This window comes from Pinus tabuliformis, chromosome 1_2 (assembly GCF_031772625.1).
Source record: "Pinus tabuliformis cultivar Carrire ecotype Pingquan chromosome 1_2, CPIR1, whole genome shotgun sequence".
Classification (NCBI taxonomy): Eukaryota; Viridiplantae; Streptophyta; class Pinopsida; order Pinales; family Pinaceae; genus Pinus; species Pinus tabuliformis.
The window spans coordinates 1305058412-1305074457 of NC_142298.1; the positions used below are offsets into that span (position 1 = coordinate 1305058412).

General features: G+C 40.7%; 1 protein-coding gene across 1 annotated transcript; it reads left to right on the top strand.

Moving 5' to 3' along the window:
- The first annotated feature begins 5173 nt into the window (after positions 1-5173).
- LOC149211006 (uncharacterized) lies at positions 5174-9914 on the top strand. Its single transcript, XM_089399164.1, has 2 exons — positions 5174-8959; positions 9054-9914. Exons 1-2 carry the CDS (start codon positions 5174-5176, stop codon positions 9912-9914), a joined length of 4647 nt encoding a protein of 1548 aa, XP_089255290.1.
- The last annotated feature ends 6132 nt before the right edge of the window (positions 9915-16046 follow it).

The following is a 16046-nucleotide window of genomic DNA, read 5'->3' on the forward strand; positions in this document are numbered from 1 at the left end:
ATTATGCCCTCATGTTGCTGCCTTAAGCCTAAAGGAGTTAACATTTCCAGGCATTAGGGTGACACTGACGTGTTCTTTGTGACAAGGAAGGACAAGTCAGCTTGGGGAGATCTCTACAATATCAACTACTATTCTTGGTTGTAAACTCTCTCCTATTTTTAGTAATACAAATAGTATCTTGTTTTCCTATATGTGTTGTGCTATATTTACATTCATTTATTTCAATGCCTTGTTGATTCATTGAATAAAGTAATTGAATTATGCTACGTATATGTTGTGGATCCTTGGCTTGCTTTAGTTTTATGTGCAGGTTCTAATTATAGCAATCGAAGTTACGATTGGAGATTACAAGCAAGGAGGAAAGTAAAGCTTCTAATGAATTCCAAGTACACTCCTTTCCCATTCTTTAATTTCTCTAAGGAAAATTCTATATTCTTTGCCTTCTATTGTTCTAGACCAATCCATTAGGTCTAGGGAAATTACTTTTGTCTGCAATTGTAAATTTTTCATAACACTTGGGAAGTTTTCTACTACACAGGAAGTGTCCAACAAATAGGAGGACATAATGAAGTTTGGAGGGATGTGTTGAGAAATCAGTGCTAGTAGTATTCAGGTTTAATTTCTCTTTCTTGATAATTACTTGTGAATTATTTTGGCTTCTTTTACTTCTTTATTTTATTATCTTTCATCAAGCAATTACCAAATTTTGCGTGTATGAAGATCACAAGAACAAGAGACACAAGATGTAGGCACTCAGCCAAGGAAAAACCCCTATCTAGGTGAAAATCCAGTCAAACTTCTTCCTTTAATAGTTAAGATGAGAATTTTTAGCAATCCAAAGGCCTCATTTCATGGCTTCTAAGTCGTAATTTCGAATTCCCAAAATATAGAAAACTTTTCTTAAAAAAATTATCTAGTTCTAATTTTTTTTTCTCACTATGTATTTGAACTAGTTGGCGGGCGCTCTCTTTCTCAAGCTCACGGGGTCTCCTGCTCCTGGCGGGATCGGCCTTGGCTTTGTGCATTTGATGGTCTCTCCAAACCCTCCTCCGGATGGTGACTCCTCTCTAGCATCTCTCTCAACTCAGTAAGATGAAAATGTTGTTTCCTTTGCTTCTCTACTCTGTTCCATTGGTCCCCCTCGAACCAGACCATCAGTCTCCAAGTTTGTTAAGAAAATATATGACATACCTGAAATCATTTTACCTCCTTCCCTACCTCGTTGTGCTGCTCTCTCTCTCTCTCTGAGCGTGACCTAGTTGGTCAGTTCATAGGTCTATGGCCTTCCCCCCGCTCTGTCCAGAAGTGGGTAGAACGAAACTGTTCCTCATCCATTAGTGGAAAAACCTCTATCAGGTTTTGTGGAAGAGGATATTATATCTTTCACTTTGAAACAAAACAAAACAAAGATCTGATCTTCAAGAATGGCCCATATTTCATGGACACTAGGGGCCTCTATCTAAACAGGTGGACTCCGGATTTTGATCCAGAGTTGTATGTGCTGAATGTTGTGCTAGTCTAGGTGAGGCTTCCTCACCTTCCACTCCATTGTTGGAGAGATGAATCGGTTAAAGCAATAGGAAATGCAGTGGGCAAATATATTGACAGAAGCAAACCCCAAAGGAGAATATGAATACATGTGCAAGAATATGTGTTGAAGTTGACCTAGGAAAAGGGCTTCCGGAAGCAGTAAATATCAAATTCGATATTTGGGCGCACATTCAGTAGCTAGAATACGAACAAATACCATTCAATGCAAGGTATGCCATTAATACAACCATTTTGCTAATAGATTCCTGAAAAAAAAAAAAAAGAAAAAAAAAAAAAAAAAAAAAGAAGCTCAAGATCCAAAATGGAAACAACTAAAGAAGAAAAAGACAACAAATAAACCTTCTTCTCAACCCTCTTCTTTCTCTCAAATCCCCTCTCAAAATCTCTCTCATATCCCTTCTCTCTCAACTCCTAGTCTCTGAGCTCCTCTTTCTTCCCCATCTTCCCCTCGGCCCATGCTCATTCCCCATCCTCCCTCCTGGTCTCTAACCCCTTTGGTCCTCTTGAGGATATTTTTCTCCCCTCCTCTCCTCCCCACCTGCTTCTCCCCTGCCCCCCCTTCCCCACCCTTCCTCACCCCTTTTATCTCTTAGCCCCCCTCCTCCCTCTTTTGATCGAATCATCACTACGAATCAGTCCAAAGACTCCCTCTCCTCCCTTGACCATCCTAAAAGACCTGGAAGAAGATCTAATAGAGAACTAAGAGATGAATTTACTACTACGGAGATGGCTTTGGGTACCCAACAACCTATGGATACCTTCTTAGAAAAGAACAAGGAGAAAACCCCCCATCCTTCAAGAGGGAAAGGTCCCTCTACTCCCAACCAAAATATTAATGAATCTAGTCTCTTGTAATTTTAGAGGAATGGGAAGCCCTCTGAAATAAAATGCTATTAAAGACTAAATAGCAATGGAAAATCCAGACATCCTCATGGTCCAAGAGACAAAAATAAGTGAAAAATAAATAGGGGAAATGATCCAAAAAATAAGGAGTTACGAAGGCACAACACTTCAAGTTGTAGGGCATTGGGAGGAATATGCACTCTATGGAAAAAAGGGAAATGGGAGTTAGTCCACCAACTAAAAGAACAACACTGGATCAAAACAGATCTAAAGAACAAAAACACAGAAGCATAATACTGCATAATAAATGTCTATGCTCCAAATCATTACAGACACAAGGAAGTTTGTTGTAATTCTCTAAAAAAACTTTCTCCCACAGGTACAAAATAGAAGCATTATAATTGGAGGAGACTTCAACTTACTTCTGAACACATTGGAGAAGTTCGTACAATCATTTCATGTAGATCCATCAAGGGAAACTATTGAACTCACTATGGACTCCCTAAACCTTATGGACTTTCCTCCCATCAATGGAAAATACATATGGAGTAATAAAAGGTTAGGGAAAAATAACATCAAGGAAATGTTGGATCGCATACTAGTCTAGGATAAAATAACCAACATCTTCAGCTCTATTAAATCAAGAACCATTCACATCACAACTTCTGACCACAAGAAAGTGATGATTACTCTTGGGAATATGGGGAACTTGGGCCCAACACCTTTCTGATACAACCCAATATGGAATGATAGTGAAGAAGTAAAAAAAATAGCAGCTAAGGTTTGGTCTAATCAACTAATAAGTTCTCCAAACTATGTCTGTGAAACCAAATTAAAAGCATTGAGAAAGGAATTGAAAAATTGGGCAAAGAGCAACCAAAAAGAAACACGAAAAAAGAAAGGCAGAGCTAATAAAAAAATGGAGCTAGCCCAAGAGACAAAATAACAACATTAAGAAACAAAAGAAAGGCAACTACAGGAAAATCAAATCTATTGGAAAATGTATAGAGAAAATAGAGTTGAAGAAAAGGAGTGGAGATTAAAATCTCACAGCATTTGGCTGAAGGCAGGTGACAAAAATACAACCTTCTTTCATAATACTACAAGGATGAGGAGAATTAACAATCAGATAGACATCATAAAGGACGATGATGACAAAGAAATCAGAGGGAAATATGAGATAAAGAAGGAAGCACACAACCACTTTAAAAAACTTCTATCAACTATCACAACAAATTCTGATTATGAAGCCCTCATACAGCATATCCCAAAAAAAATCAGTGAAGAAATAAATAGAGAACTCACTAAAGAAGTAGAAGAGGAGATTTATTCAGCTGCGTGGGACCTCCATCCAGACAAGGCTCCAGACCCAAATGGATTTACCATTGCTTTCTATTGAAATAATTGTAATATAATAATAAAAAAATCTTATCGTAATGATAAGAAATGTATTTAGGAAACATAAGGTAGGAGGATTCACAAACTCTTCCTTTTTAGCACTTGTACCAAAAGAGGCAAGGGCCTCTTCATTCAACAGATTCAGACCGATTTGCTTGTGCAATTCTTCCTACAAAATCATCACAAAGATTATAGCAAATAGATTAAAGCCTATCCTCAGATCTAATCTCCAAAAATCAAGGAGGATTTGTGCCCAACAAACAGATTCTCGACAACATTATGATAGTGCAAGAAGCCCTACATTCTAGTTTATTGAGGAAAGAACAAGGTATGATACTAAAGCTAGATATGGAAAATGCATTCGACAGGGTTAATCTAACCTTCCTTTTTGTTGTTCTTAAGAAATTTGGATTCTCTTCAGAGATAATCGACATAATCAAAGCCTGCATAGTAGGCCCATGGATCGCTCCTCTGATCAATGGTAGGCCAAGTGAGTTCTTCCAAAGCTCACGAGGTCTGAGACAAGGTTGTCCTCTCTCACCTTTTCTTTATATTACCATGGCTGATTCTTTGAGCAGATATTTAGAAAACTGTAGGTGAGATCGTTTATTAACAGGCCTTGCAATCTCTCCTCTAATCCCTTTGAATCTTTAGCAGGGGAAACCCCAGTATCCCCCCCTCAATCCCCGTGCCCAGCTTCTCCCCGTTCAAACCCCCCTCCCTCTCCTCCCCCCACCATCGAAAGAATCCTTACCCGAAACAAAGCCAAAGAAGCCAATCAACCATCAGATCCCCCGAGAAAAGTTGGCAGGAAAACGAACAAAGAACTCAGGGATGAAACAGCAGCAAAGGAAATGGCAACTGGAACTCAGCAACCCATGGACTCATATTTAGGAAGGCTAAAAGGAAGTGGCGAAAAAACAAAGGAGAGGTCCGGATCTCACCCCACAGTCGGTAAATAATGAATTTGGTCTCTTGGAATTGTAGGGGAATGGGCTCCTCCCTAAAGATGAAAGCAATCAAGGACCTATTAAATCAGGAACAGCCAGATATTCTCCTACTCCAGGAGACCAAAACCACCGAGCAGGACTTTCTCCACCAAACTCAGCGATTTAAAAACTTCTCAGGTCTCTCCATTGGTTCAGATGGGGCATCAGGAGGAATAGGAACATTGTGGAACAAAAATAAGTGGGAAATCACCAACTCACACCAATGCTCTTGGTGGATCAGATCAGATCTAAAGTGTAAAAGCTCGCAGGAAATTTACCACATATACAATATATACGCACCCAACCATTACAGGGACAAAGCTAACTGCTGGAACACCATAGAAGAGGACATCAGCGTTCTCCAAAGCAGCAGGCTAATTCTCGGGGGAGATATGAATCTTATAAGGCAAGTGGAAGAAAAGTACGGAGGTATTTTTCATGCAGACCCCTCAAGAGAGAAGCTAGAAACTATCATACAGCTCTTCAACTTGATAGATATCCCTCTGTCAAATGGAAAATACACGTGGTCCAACAAGAGATCAGGCTCCCACAACATAAAGGAGAGATTGGACAGGTTTCTCATTCAGGAAGGAATAGCAGGCAACTTTCAGTCAATCAAGAGCAAAATAATCCATGGTTCAGCGTCTGATCATAAACCCGTGGTCCTCCTTTTGGATAAAGGTCCAAACCTCGGCCCTCTCCCTTTTAAATACAACAAAAATTGGGATCTCCACGAAGATTTCCGCACTCTCATACGCGAGCAATGGGCTAAAGAAGTCATAGGGTCGCCTTATTTCGTTTGGGAAACGAAGTTAAAACAGCTCCGGACAGCAATAAAACATTGGGCGCGGGAGCAGGCAAAATCTGATAAGAAAAAGAAAACAGATTTGCTAGTAGAGATGGAACGCTGGCACAAAGAAAAAGAGCAAGTTCAATATACAGCTGAAGACCTCGAGAAAGAAAAAACTTTGTACAAGGAGCTCTATAGGCAAAATCGGGTTGAGGAAGAGGAGCAAAGAATAAGATCCCGCTGTTTATGGCTGAAGGCTGGGGACAAGAACACCTCTTTTTTCCACAATAATATCAAGACCAGAAGAGCCAGCAACCAAATAGACAAAATCGAAGTGGCAGGGAGGGAGCTGAAGGAACAAGAAGAAATAAAAGGTGCAGCCTTTAATCATTTTAAGGATCTCCTTACTGCAGACCCCCAACATCAAGACAGCGAGGCTTTCCTCAGTATTATAGAGAGCAAAATAAAAGATAACCACAATAACAAGCTCGAACAAGAGCCTTCAGAAGAAGAAATCAGAGAAGCCACCTTCAACATGCAGCAAGACAAGGCCCCTGGGCCGGATGGCTTCACGGTGGCGTTCTACAGGCAACATTGGGAAATCATAAAGAAGGACTTCGTGAGAATGATAAAAAACGCCTTCAGAAATCACAACGTGGGGGAAAACACGAAATCCTCCCACATAGCTTTGATCCCAAAGGAAGCAAATCCAAAAACCTTTGACAGATTCCGCCCCATTTCGCTCTACAATGTCTCATACAAGATTATCACAAAAATTCTCGCCAACAGATTAAAGGAATTCCTTCCCATCTTAATCTCTGAGAATCAGGGCGGTTTTGTTCCGAGCAGGCAGATCATTGACAATGTCATTCTAGTCCAAGAAGCCATTCACAGCAGCCTCAATAGAGGAGAGCGGGGAATGATCATCAAATTGGACATGGCCAACGCCTTTGATCGGGTGGACCACTCGTTCTTAAGAGCAGTCCTTAAAAAATTTGGCTTCTCCTCCAACTTCATCAGTATCATCTTCGGGTGTATCTCCAACCCTTGGACAGCACCTCTGATCAATGGTCGCCCCAGCAGTTACTTCAGAAGCTCGAGGGGACTAAGGCAGGGTTGTCCCCTCTCACCTTTCCTTTACATTCTTATGGCAGAGACTCTGAGTGCCCATCTTGAAAATCTCCGCAGTAAAAAAGAAATTACGGGCATCCGCATTGAACGAGGATTAAAGGAGATTAATCACTCGCTTTTCGCGGATGACACCTTGCTAATCGGGGGAGCTTCTAGTCTAATGGCCAGGAGGTTCAAAAGAGTCCTGGATGCTTTCCTCATCGCCTCTGGGGGCAAACTAAACAACAGAAAATGTAAGATTTACACTTGGAATGTCTCCCTTCAGATTCAACAAAGAATTTCTCAGATCCTAGACATTCCCTTACAAAGAAACTGGAGCTCCTTCTCTTATCTGGGCCTACCTTTGGCAAAAGAACACATTAAAGCAGAAGTTTGGACAAAACTTATTGAGAAGATGCGAGGCCTCCTCCAAAGTTGGGGTGCTTCCTGGTTGAACCTTGCTGGCAGAACCATTCTCATAAAGGCTGTTCTTTCAGGCCTCCCCATCTACCAGTATGCGGTTATCATGGCTCCCGCTAGTATTCACAAGCACATTGAGCTCATTATGAGAAGTTTCCTCTGGCAAGGGGGAAAACAAGACACAAAGAAATTCAGTCTTGTCAACTGGGAACAAGTCATTCTTCCGTATGAAAAAGGGGGCTTATCCATAAAAAAACCTAGTCTCTCCAATCAGGCCCTGGGGCTTAAACTAATCTGGAAGATCCTGTCAGGAAATGGCTCGTGGTGGGTGGAGATAATAAAAAGAAAATACCTCAGTGGCCAGAATTCCAACATTCTTCAGGATCCAATTATGGACAGGCCATGTACCCCAATGTGGAGATTGATTAAAAAAGTTTTGCCTCACTTCAGAGGAAATGTCTCTAAAGTTCCAGGTAGCGGAAAGAAGGTCAAAATCTGGGTTGACAGAATAATGGGCTCCAATCAACGAAATTCGCTTCAAGAATTGCAACCTCTTCAAGCATGGATGGAGGAGCGAAACATCCACACTCTGTTTGACATATCCTCTTGGTCTCAAAATAGGTGGCTCGATTGGAAAGATCTTAATCTTCCTCCGGAGCTTCGAGACCCATGGCACAATCTGAGACTTTCTCTCTCCGGCTCTGCCCCTATTAACAAGGAAAAGGAGGACAGATACATCTGGGATACCTGTGGGGGAAGCTTCACAGTAAAAGAAGGCTATAAATCTCTGCAGAACATGACACTAATAGCAAATTGGAATCTTCATAAGGCAGCATGGAAGAATGAATGCATCCCAAAGGTGAAACACTTCAACTGGGCCCTCTTAAAAGGGAAAATTTTAACAGCCGAGAACCTGAGAAAGAGAGGCATACAAGGCCCCTCGATCTGTTGTTTTTGTCGTGCTGCAGAAGAGACAATTCAACACATTTTCCTTAATTGCCCTTTCGCTCAAAGCTGCTGGGACCAGTTAGTTAGTCCTCTGGAAATCAATAGAAGATTTGATCAGGTAAACAACCTTCAGAGAAACTGGAAGAAAGAATATCCTTTGAACAGGAGAGGCAAGAATAACCTCATAAGAATTTGGAAATGTATCCCTGCTACGCTGTGTTGGAACATCTGGTTAGCTAGGAATAACTACGTTTTCAAAAATGGAAAGCTAACAATAGAAAGGATCATCGCCAAAACAATTGCAGGGATCTCAGAAGCTATCAGTACTAATCATATAGCCCGCCCAGATCAACAAAGTTGGACAAAGGAAGAGAAAGAATGGTATAACAGCTTCAATATCAGTCATTCACAAAGTTCCCCTCCTCAGCCTAAAGCAACGCAGAAGCACAACAATTGGAAACTTAGGGGAGATAAAGAGGAAATAAACAAATGGATTCTTGCCCAGAACCGTCCCCTTCTTCTATTTGACGGAGCTTCAAAGAGCAATCCCGGGAGAGCCGGTGCTGGGGGTATAATTAAAGATCAGAAGGGGAACCTCATATGCAGCTACGAATGGGGGCTCGGGACCGCCAGCAATAACGTAGCAGAAGCTTATAGCCTGTTACTAGGTTCCTCGATTCTCCATAAGCGTGGAATGCGGAATGCCTTAATCCTTGGGGACTCGGCAATCATTATCGCAGCAATGAATTCAGGCAAAGAATTCACTAAAACAAGCCTCAACAACATCAAAGAGAGGATAATTGACAATATCAGACACCTGGGGGAAGTCACTTTTATGCACGTGTTAAGGGAGAACAATGCAGATGCGGATTCTCTAGCGAACAAAGCGGTCAACCGGCAGCAAGGACAGGTCAATGAGAATGGCAGAAACTATGAAAGAGCAATCCCTTAAGAATCCTATTTATCTGACAGACTTCAGGATTAGCCTCTGCAGAATTTGTCAGTACCCCAATCCCACTGCGGGCTCTCCCTCACTAAATCCTCCCTTTTCTCTCATTTTGCCGGCGTCTCCCTTACACCTTGATCTCAGAGTATCTCTTCCTCATCCTCCTCGTGACTTCCCCTACGAATTTGCAGTTAAACGTCCTCTCCACACTCGCGAACTTTCCCTCCTAAATCCACAATCGGATCTGTCTGCAGTTCCCCAAGCAAAATATCTCCTCCCCGACTGCCCCCTCCCGCTCCTTTATATCCCCCCTCCCTCCCATTCGTTTTTCACTCCTCTCTCGCATAACCAGTTTCAGTTTGGGCTAGTGAAGTTCTCAGAGCAAGGAAGCTCTCTCAGCGGCAACAATCAGCCGTCCCCAGCACCCGACCACCTTACCAGCGTACAGCAAGCAAGCCTCCAGAGTTTTATCGGCCCCCCGGCCTTTCACTCAGCGCTCAGGTATAAATTCAGTATTCAGAAAATCGTTTTTATACTAATCAGTTCGCTCTCAGTCACGGCAGAAAGACAGCAACCTGGAGCTCAGAGGGATGGAGCTAATCCGCTTGACAGAGTTCTGGACAATGACACCTGCACCCTTTGCAGAGAGCATTGTTTCATGATTGCTCGCTTTGTGAAGCACCACAACGAACTCCGGGAGGACTTCATTGCAGACAGCCGATCCAAGCGCAAAAAGCTGGAAAAACATAAGAAGGAAATTGAGAGCCTCAAGGACAAGTGTGAACATTTAGAGGAGGCAATCAAACACATTAAAAGCATCACGGAGAGCATGCAGGCAGAGGCTTCCTCAAAAGACAGTCAGCAGGAACAGCAGAAAGAAGCTCAAATGGAGGACACAGTGAACCAGTTCTGGAGTTAATCCCATGAAAAGCAAAGTATGCCTAATAGATGGCCTTTTTGTAAGACAGTATAGTAGATATCTTTTTCAGTACCCCTTTATCAAGTTAAACTCTCAGAAGTCAAGGGCTGCGCCCCTCTTTTGGACTTCTTTACTTATCTCTCTTCTAGCATCCTATGTATTTCCCCCTGCTTTCTGCAGTTTTATAATATATGAGTAGACGACCTTGTAAAAAAAAAAAAACAGGCCTTGCAAACTCCCCTGGAGTAAAAAGCATCAACCACTCATTATTTGCAGATGACACGCTAGTGATGGGAGGAACCTCATGTATAGTAACTAGAAGGATAAAAAAAAGTGCTCAATAACTTTTTGGAAGCCTCAGGAGGTCTCCTAAACAACAAAAAATGCAGAATATATGGTTGGAACACCTCTCCTCGCACTCTTCAAAGAATATCTCAGATATTGGACATCCCCTTTCAAGCAAGATGGAGCCATTTCCATTATCTCAGCCTTCCAATATCTAAAGAAAACTTGAAGGCAGAATTATGGAATAAATATATAGAGAAAATGAAAAAAAAATCCAAAATTGGGGCATGAACTGGCTCAATTTAGCAGGCAGAGTGATCTTAATCAAATCCATGCTCTCAGCTCTTCCAATCTACTAGTTTGCAGCAATCTTAGCTCCAGCAAGTATCCATAAGCAAATTGAGCTAGTAATAAGGGGATTTCTCTGGCAAGGAGGGAAATTTGACTCAAAAAAGTTCAACTTAGTCAAATGGGATCAAGTAACCCTGCCTTATGAAAAAGGAGGCCTATCAATAAGACTCCCAGGCCACCTGAACTTGGCTCTTGGAGCAAAAATTACATGGAGGTTTATCACAGGAAAGGATTGTTGGTGGAAGAAAGTTTTGGAAGCTAAATATATGAATCATGCTAGAACTCTCCTTCTAGAAGAAGGCTTCCCAATCAGGCCTTGCTCTCAAGTATGGAACTTAGTCAAAAAAATTCTTCCTCTCATCAAGGTGAACTCTTCTAAGACCCTCGGGAATGGAAAAAGCATCAAAATTTGGGATGAAAACATTATGGGAAACACTCCCCTAGCCAACCAAGCAAACCTTCAAAACTTAAGAGATTGGATGAGAGAAAATGGAATGAGCACCTTAAAAGATATCTCATAACGGAAATATGGGAATTAGGCAGAATGGAGGATCCATAATCTTCCTCGATACCTCAAAACTCAATGGAATTATTTAGTAATCTTTCTAAAAGGAGTTGCCCCTCTAAGCCTTGATTCCCAAGACACATTCAGATGGGACCCAAATGGTGGGCACTACTCGGTGAAATCTAGTTATATGACCATCCAAGCTCAATAAGATAATCACGAATGGGCTCATTGGAGAACTGTGTGGAAATCTAAAAGTTTACCAAAAGTCAAAATGTTCATCTGGACAATTCTAAAAGGTAAAGTCTTAACTGCTGACAATAAAAAAAAACGGATTTGCAGGCCCTTCTAGATGTCCAATGTGTCTTATGAGTGAAGAAAGCATTCAACATCTTTTCCTTGACTTCTCCTTCGCTCAAGAATGTTGGCTCCTTCTTGTAAGACCTTTGGAGGTCAATTTGCAACTATCACAGTCTTTCAATGAAGTCTACTCTACTTGGAAAAGGGAATACCCATACTCCCTAAAAAAAAGGAAACCATCAAAAGGTATTGGAATAGTCTTCCCTCCTTTCTATGCTGGCAGCTCTGGTTGGCAAGAAACCAACAAATTTTCAATGATCGACCTCCAAGAATCATTGATGTATTGTCGAGGACTTGGAGTCTGACAATAGAATTCTTATCATCAAAAGGAGTAAAATCAATAGATACCAACCAGATCCAACAAGAGGAGAGAAATTGGATTAATTATGCAATGAGCAGGCATAATAGGCCAAGCATCATCATTTCAAATCCTAACATTCAAAAATGGAAAATAAGATTAAAAAGTAAAGAATTCATCATGTGGATGAAAAATCTAAATAGACCTTGCCTCCTTTTTTATGGTGCCTCCAAGGAAAACCCTAGAAAAGCTGGAGCTAGAGGCATCCTATATGATTCAGGTGGTATTAATCCAACTACTTATGAATGAGGCCTTGGGGAAAATTCAAATAATAGAGCAAAAGCTTATGGATTGTTATTAGGCACAGTGATACTAAAACAAAGGAAAATGCAGAACCCAGTAATTTTGGGAGACTCAGCCATCATTATCCAAGCAATGGTTGAGAGAAGCACTCCGACAAACAAGGCTTTGAGTCAAATCATTAAAAGAATAAGGAAAAATTTGGTGAATATGGGAAAGGTCTCATTTAAACATATTCTGAGAGAGAACAACAAAAATTCAGAATTTTAGGCCAACTTAGTAGTTTCTCATCCTCCTGGTGGGTCTCGAATTTCGAATGATCATGTTCAAATTCCTGTTGAGATTGCAACAAGATGATGGAGCTTAGTGAAAAGAGTCGCCTTCACTAAGTGGGCCCGCAGGCTATTTTTGGCGCAAGTCTATTTTTAGACATATGGATCATGTCTATGTTTATGGATGATTGATCAAGTTGGGAAAATAGATGGACTTCTATTTTTGATGAAAGTGTGAGTGATCAAAGTCTATTTTTAGACTGGCTGTCAAAAATAGAAAAGTCAAATATTATTATCTCACAATAATATTTGGACTATAAACTTAATCTTATTCTCTTGGAGCACTTCAGTTTGAGCTACGGAAGTGGCACATGCAGCTGTCAGAAGGAAATTCGTTTTTCTTATGAGTCAGTTGAGTTGTTGCATGCATGACTTCAGTTAGAACTCAAGTGAGTTGAGTTTAGTGGACTGGAGGTACAGTTGATGGAGTTGTGTTCAGTTTAACTTAGTTAAACTGGTTGTAGTTAGTCTAACTGCAGATAGACTAATGATGAGTTGTTAAACTAATTATTAACTCATAATACAACTAAAGAATACATCAGTTAACTCAGTTGCATGTCAGTGCATGTTCAGTTCAACAGGGACAGGTGGTAGAGAATCAGATTGCTATCAGTTGTGACTATAGTTGTGCACCAGATCTTGCACAATCAAAGGATTGAGTATGCCAATGAGTTTGCTCACGTATTTGGCCCGCATTTTAGCCTTTGCTCACGTCCACAAAGAGTGAGTGACTATTTTGCAGGTGAAAATCGAGTTTGGGAAGCAATTCTCATCAGTTTTCAGAGCAGGTATTGAGCAGTGGAGGCAGGCAAGCAGTGGAAGAGATTTGGAGATCAGATCTGAGCTGTATTGTGTGTAACAGAGGTGGAGATACTTGTGAGAAGTATTATGTTGTGTAATGTTACATGACTCAATCATTAATATACAGATAGTGTGGGGTTTTTAGCGAGATGCTTTCCCCGTGATACATACTGTGTTAATGTGTGAATGCTCTTGATGTTTTATTGTTATTGATGCTGCTATATTCTTGATCAACGTAGAGGAGCTTATGTATTGTGTATGTTTTCCGCATTAGTACATGATCAGGATAATCTCCATTGAATATGTGTTAAATTATTCAAAATTTCTACAATTCCAATCCCATAATTGTCCCCGTAGACAAATTCGACCAATGTCACTTAGAAATAGGGATTGTTGGTTGACTAATATCATATTTATTCATTATTCTCTAACTCCAAATCTCAAAAAAAAATATTTCTCGACCTCCCTCACTGTCTCTTCTTGTTTCCCAAGCTCCTCGTGCTCTCACATGACTCCCATGACCTAATGGATATCCTCTCATTCCTACTCTCTACCTCTCTATTTATTCGTGCACCCTCCATGCTTATCTTCATCCTTTGTTGCATCTTCCCACCCTCTGCCAGCTCTATGCTCCCTCCTCCCTCTGCTTTTTACCTCCTGCCTCTATTGTTGCGCTTCTCTGGGACTACCTTCCTGTGATGTTGGCCTTTCCTACAGCAAATTATCTTCCCTTGTTTCTCCAAGTTATGGTCATTATTCTCCTCTCTCTCCCTTTCCAGGGGTTACTTGTATGCTTCTTCTCCCTATGCATTCTCTTTCCATCCTCCCTACCTCCTCCCCTTTCCCTTCGAGTCTCCCTTCTGTTGGTCTCCCCTCCTCTCTTCTTTGCAACTGTTCGACTATTCCATATTTCCCAAGAGTGATAGATTTGTGATTTGTGAAGTCATGGACATGAATTTGCTCGATAGAGCATCACAAAATGAAAAATGTGTGGTTTGCAGGGCCAATAAATTAATGATTGACCAACTTCAAGAGACAATCAAGGATTACATGATACAGTCAAAGTCTGAGAATGCTCTACTGAGGAAGCAACTTAATGATCAGAACACAGAAATGGAAGCTCTCAAAGACAAATGCAAGCACATGGAGGAATCTGGAAATTACCTTAAGGGTCTAATAATCAATCAAACAAGTGAAAATTCCAACTACCAAGATAAGAGAATTCGATCCCAGCAGGAACCTTCAGTCAACCAATATTAGAAGATCTATGACCACACTTCCCTCCAGCTCTTTGTCACAATTTTCATAAGTTTTCATATGTGTTGTAAATATAAATACATGCTTAATCAATTTGTTCGGCTATATAAGAAGAATGTAGTTGGAAATCCTGGAAACTATGGATGTAGGGCTTGGGGAACTAGAGACTGTGCTTCCTCTTCTTCCTATTTTTGCTTGCCTTTCTCCAAAAGGCCTTTTGTAATGGGAGGCTACTCCTTTCTCTTTTTTTTTGAATAGAAAACTCAACAACCAATCTTGTTAAAAAAATAGTTAAGATGAGATGATCCAAGACTCTTCGACCTAGACACCGACTTCCTCCAACCAGTAAGTCAACCCTTCCTTCTAGAAACTTCGATCTAGACCTTTGACCTTGCAACAACATAATTTCGACCCAACAAATCCAGAATTTCGACCTTCCCAATAGCAGAACTTCGACCCAAAAGATAGCCTAGTAACTTCACATAAGAGAAAGAGAGAGAGAGAGAGAGACAACCCAGAAACTTTGACTTGTTCTTCTTCTGCAATCCTTCCTTCTTCTCCTTGAACTTCACACTTTTCTACACTTCCTTCTTATGTATCGAACTTGTTGATTTGATGTCCAAATAGATCGAACTGCTCTTGTATATATAACCTCTTTTGTGGGTTGAATTTACCTCTCGTAGGCTGACTTCATCAGGCAAGGGCCAACTTGGTGTGGAGGTGACGAATTACATATTTGACTCAATATTAATTCTTTTTACATGATTCAAAAGCCCAAGAAGGGTCTCATTGAATGGACAATGACTACAATGACCCAATATAAAACCTAGAAGTCCTCAATGGGGACTTTGACCTATACAATGATGACCCAAGCATGAAACCCATGCTTTAATAAGTCATTGTAATAATAATAAAATTTTATTTTTCATTCTTTGACTCAAATATAAATATGAAGATCGAACCTAGTTACATTCTTCAACACTCCCTCTTAACCAGGGAGGTATTTCTAATTTACACATGTATATACAGGTACAAGGAAGATCTCAAAACACAAGAACTACGAAGAGTTTAGGCGCACACGGTGCCACAGACCAGATTTCTGACCAGGGAAATCTATCCGGGTGGGACTAAGATGGACTAAAGATTTTAGCCTCTCTAGGTACCATCAGGCTTACTTGTTAATTATAAACCTAGGGAACCAGATGTGTAACACAAGGTTAGAACTCTATTACCAACACCACCTTCCCTACTTCAGGAACTAGACATGAACACATAGGCCGACGAAATGTCCTCCCCGACATTTACACAAGATGCATCCTCAAATCTCTTTCAAACACTTATCATCAATGAGATTAATGATATCAACCAAACCAAGCATGCTTCTAAGATATTCATTTTCTTTTATTAGGAAGAGACTTTGTTAACACATCAGCTACATGTTCGTCAGTCGAGACATATTGTAGCTTCACAATCCCATCTTGTACCAAATTTATAATGTAGTGGTACTTATTATTGATATGCTTCGTCCTTGCATGTAACACATTATCTTCAGACATATTAATGTTGCTTTGATTATCACAATTTATCATCGTAGGACTTAGAGGTTTCTCAGATAACTCTGACAAAAGTTTCCTCAACCATAT

Excerpts from the sequence above, each read along its gene's own strand:
- LOC149211006 (XM_089399164.1), top strand. The coding sequence starts at position 5,174 with ATGAATCTTATAAGGCAAGTGGAAGAAAAGTACGGAGGTATTTTTCAT. Across the intron at positions 8,960-9,053 it reads TCAACCGGCAGCAAGGACAG|TACCCCAATCCCACTGCGGG; the intron begins GTCAATGAGAAT and ends AGAATTTGTCAG.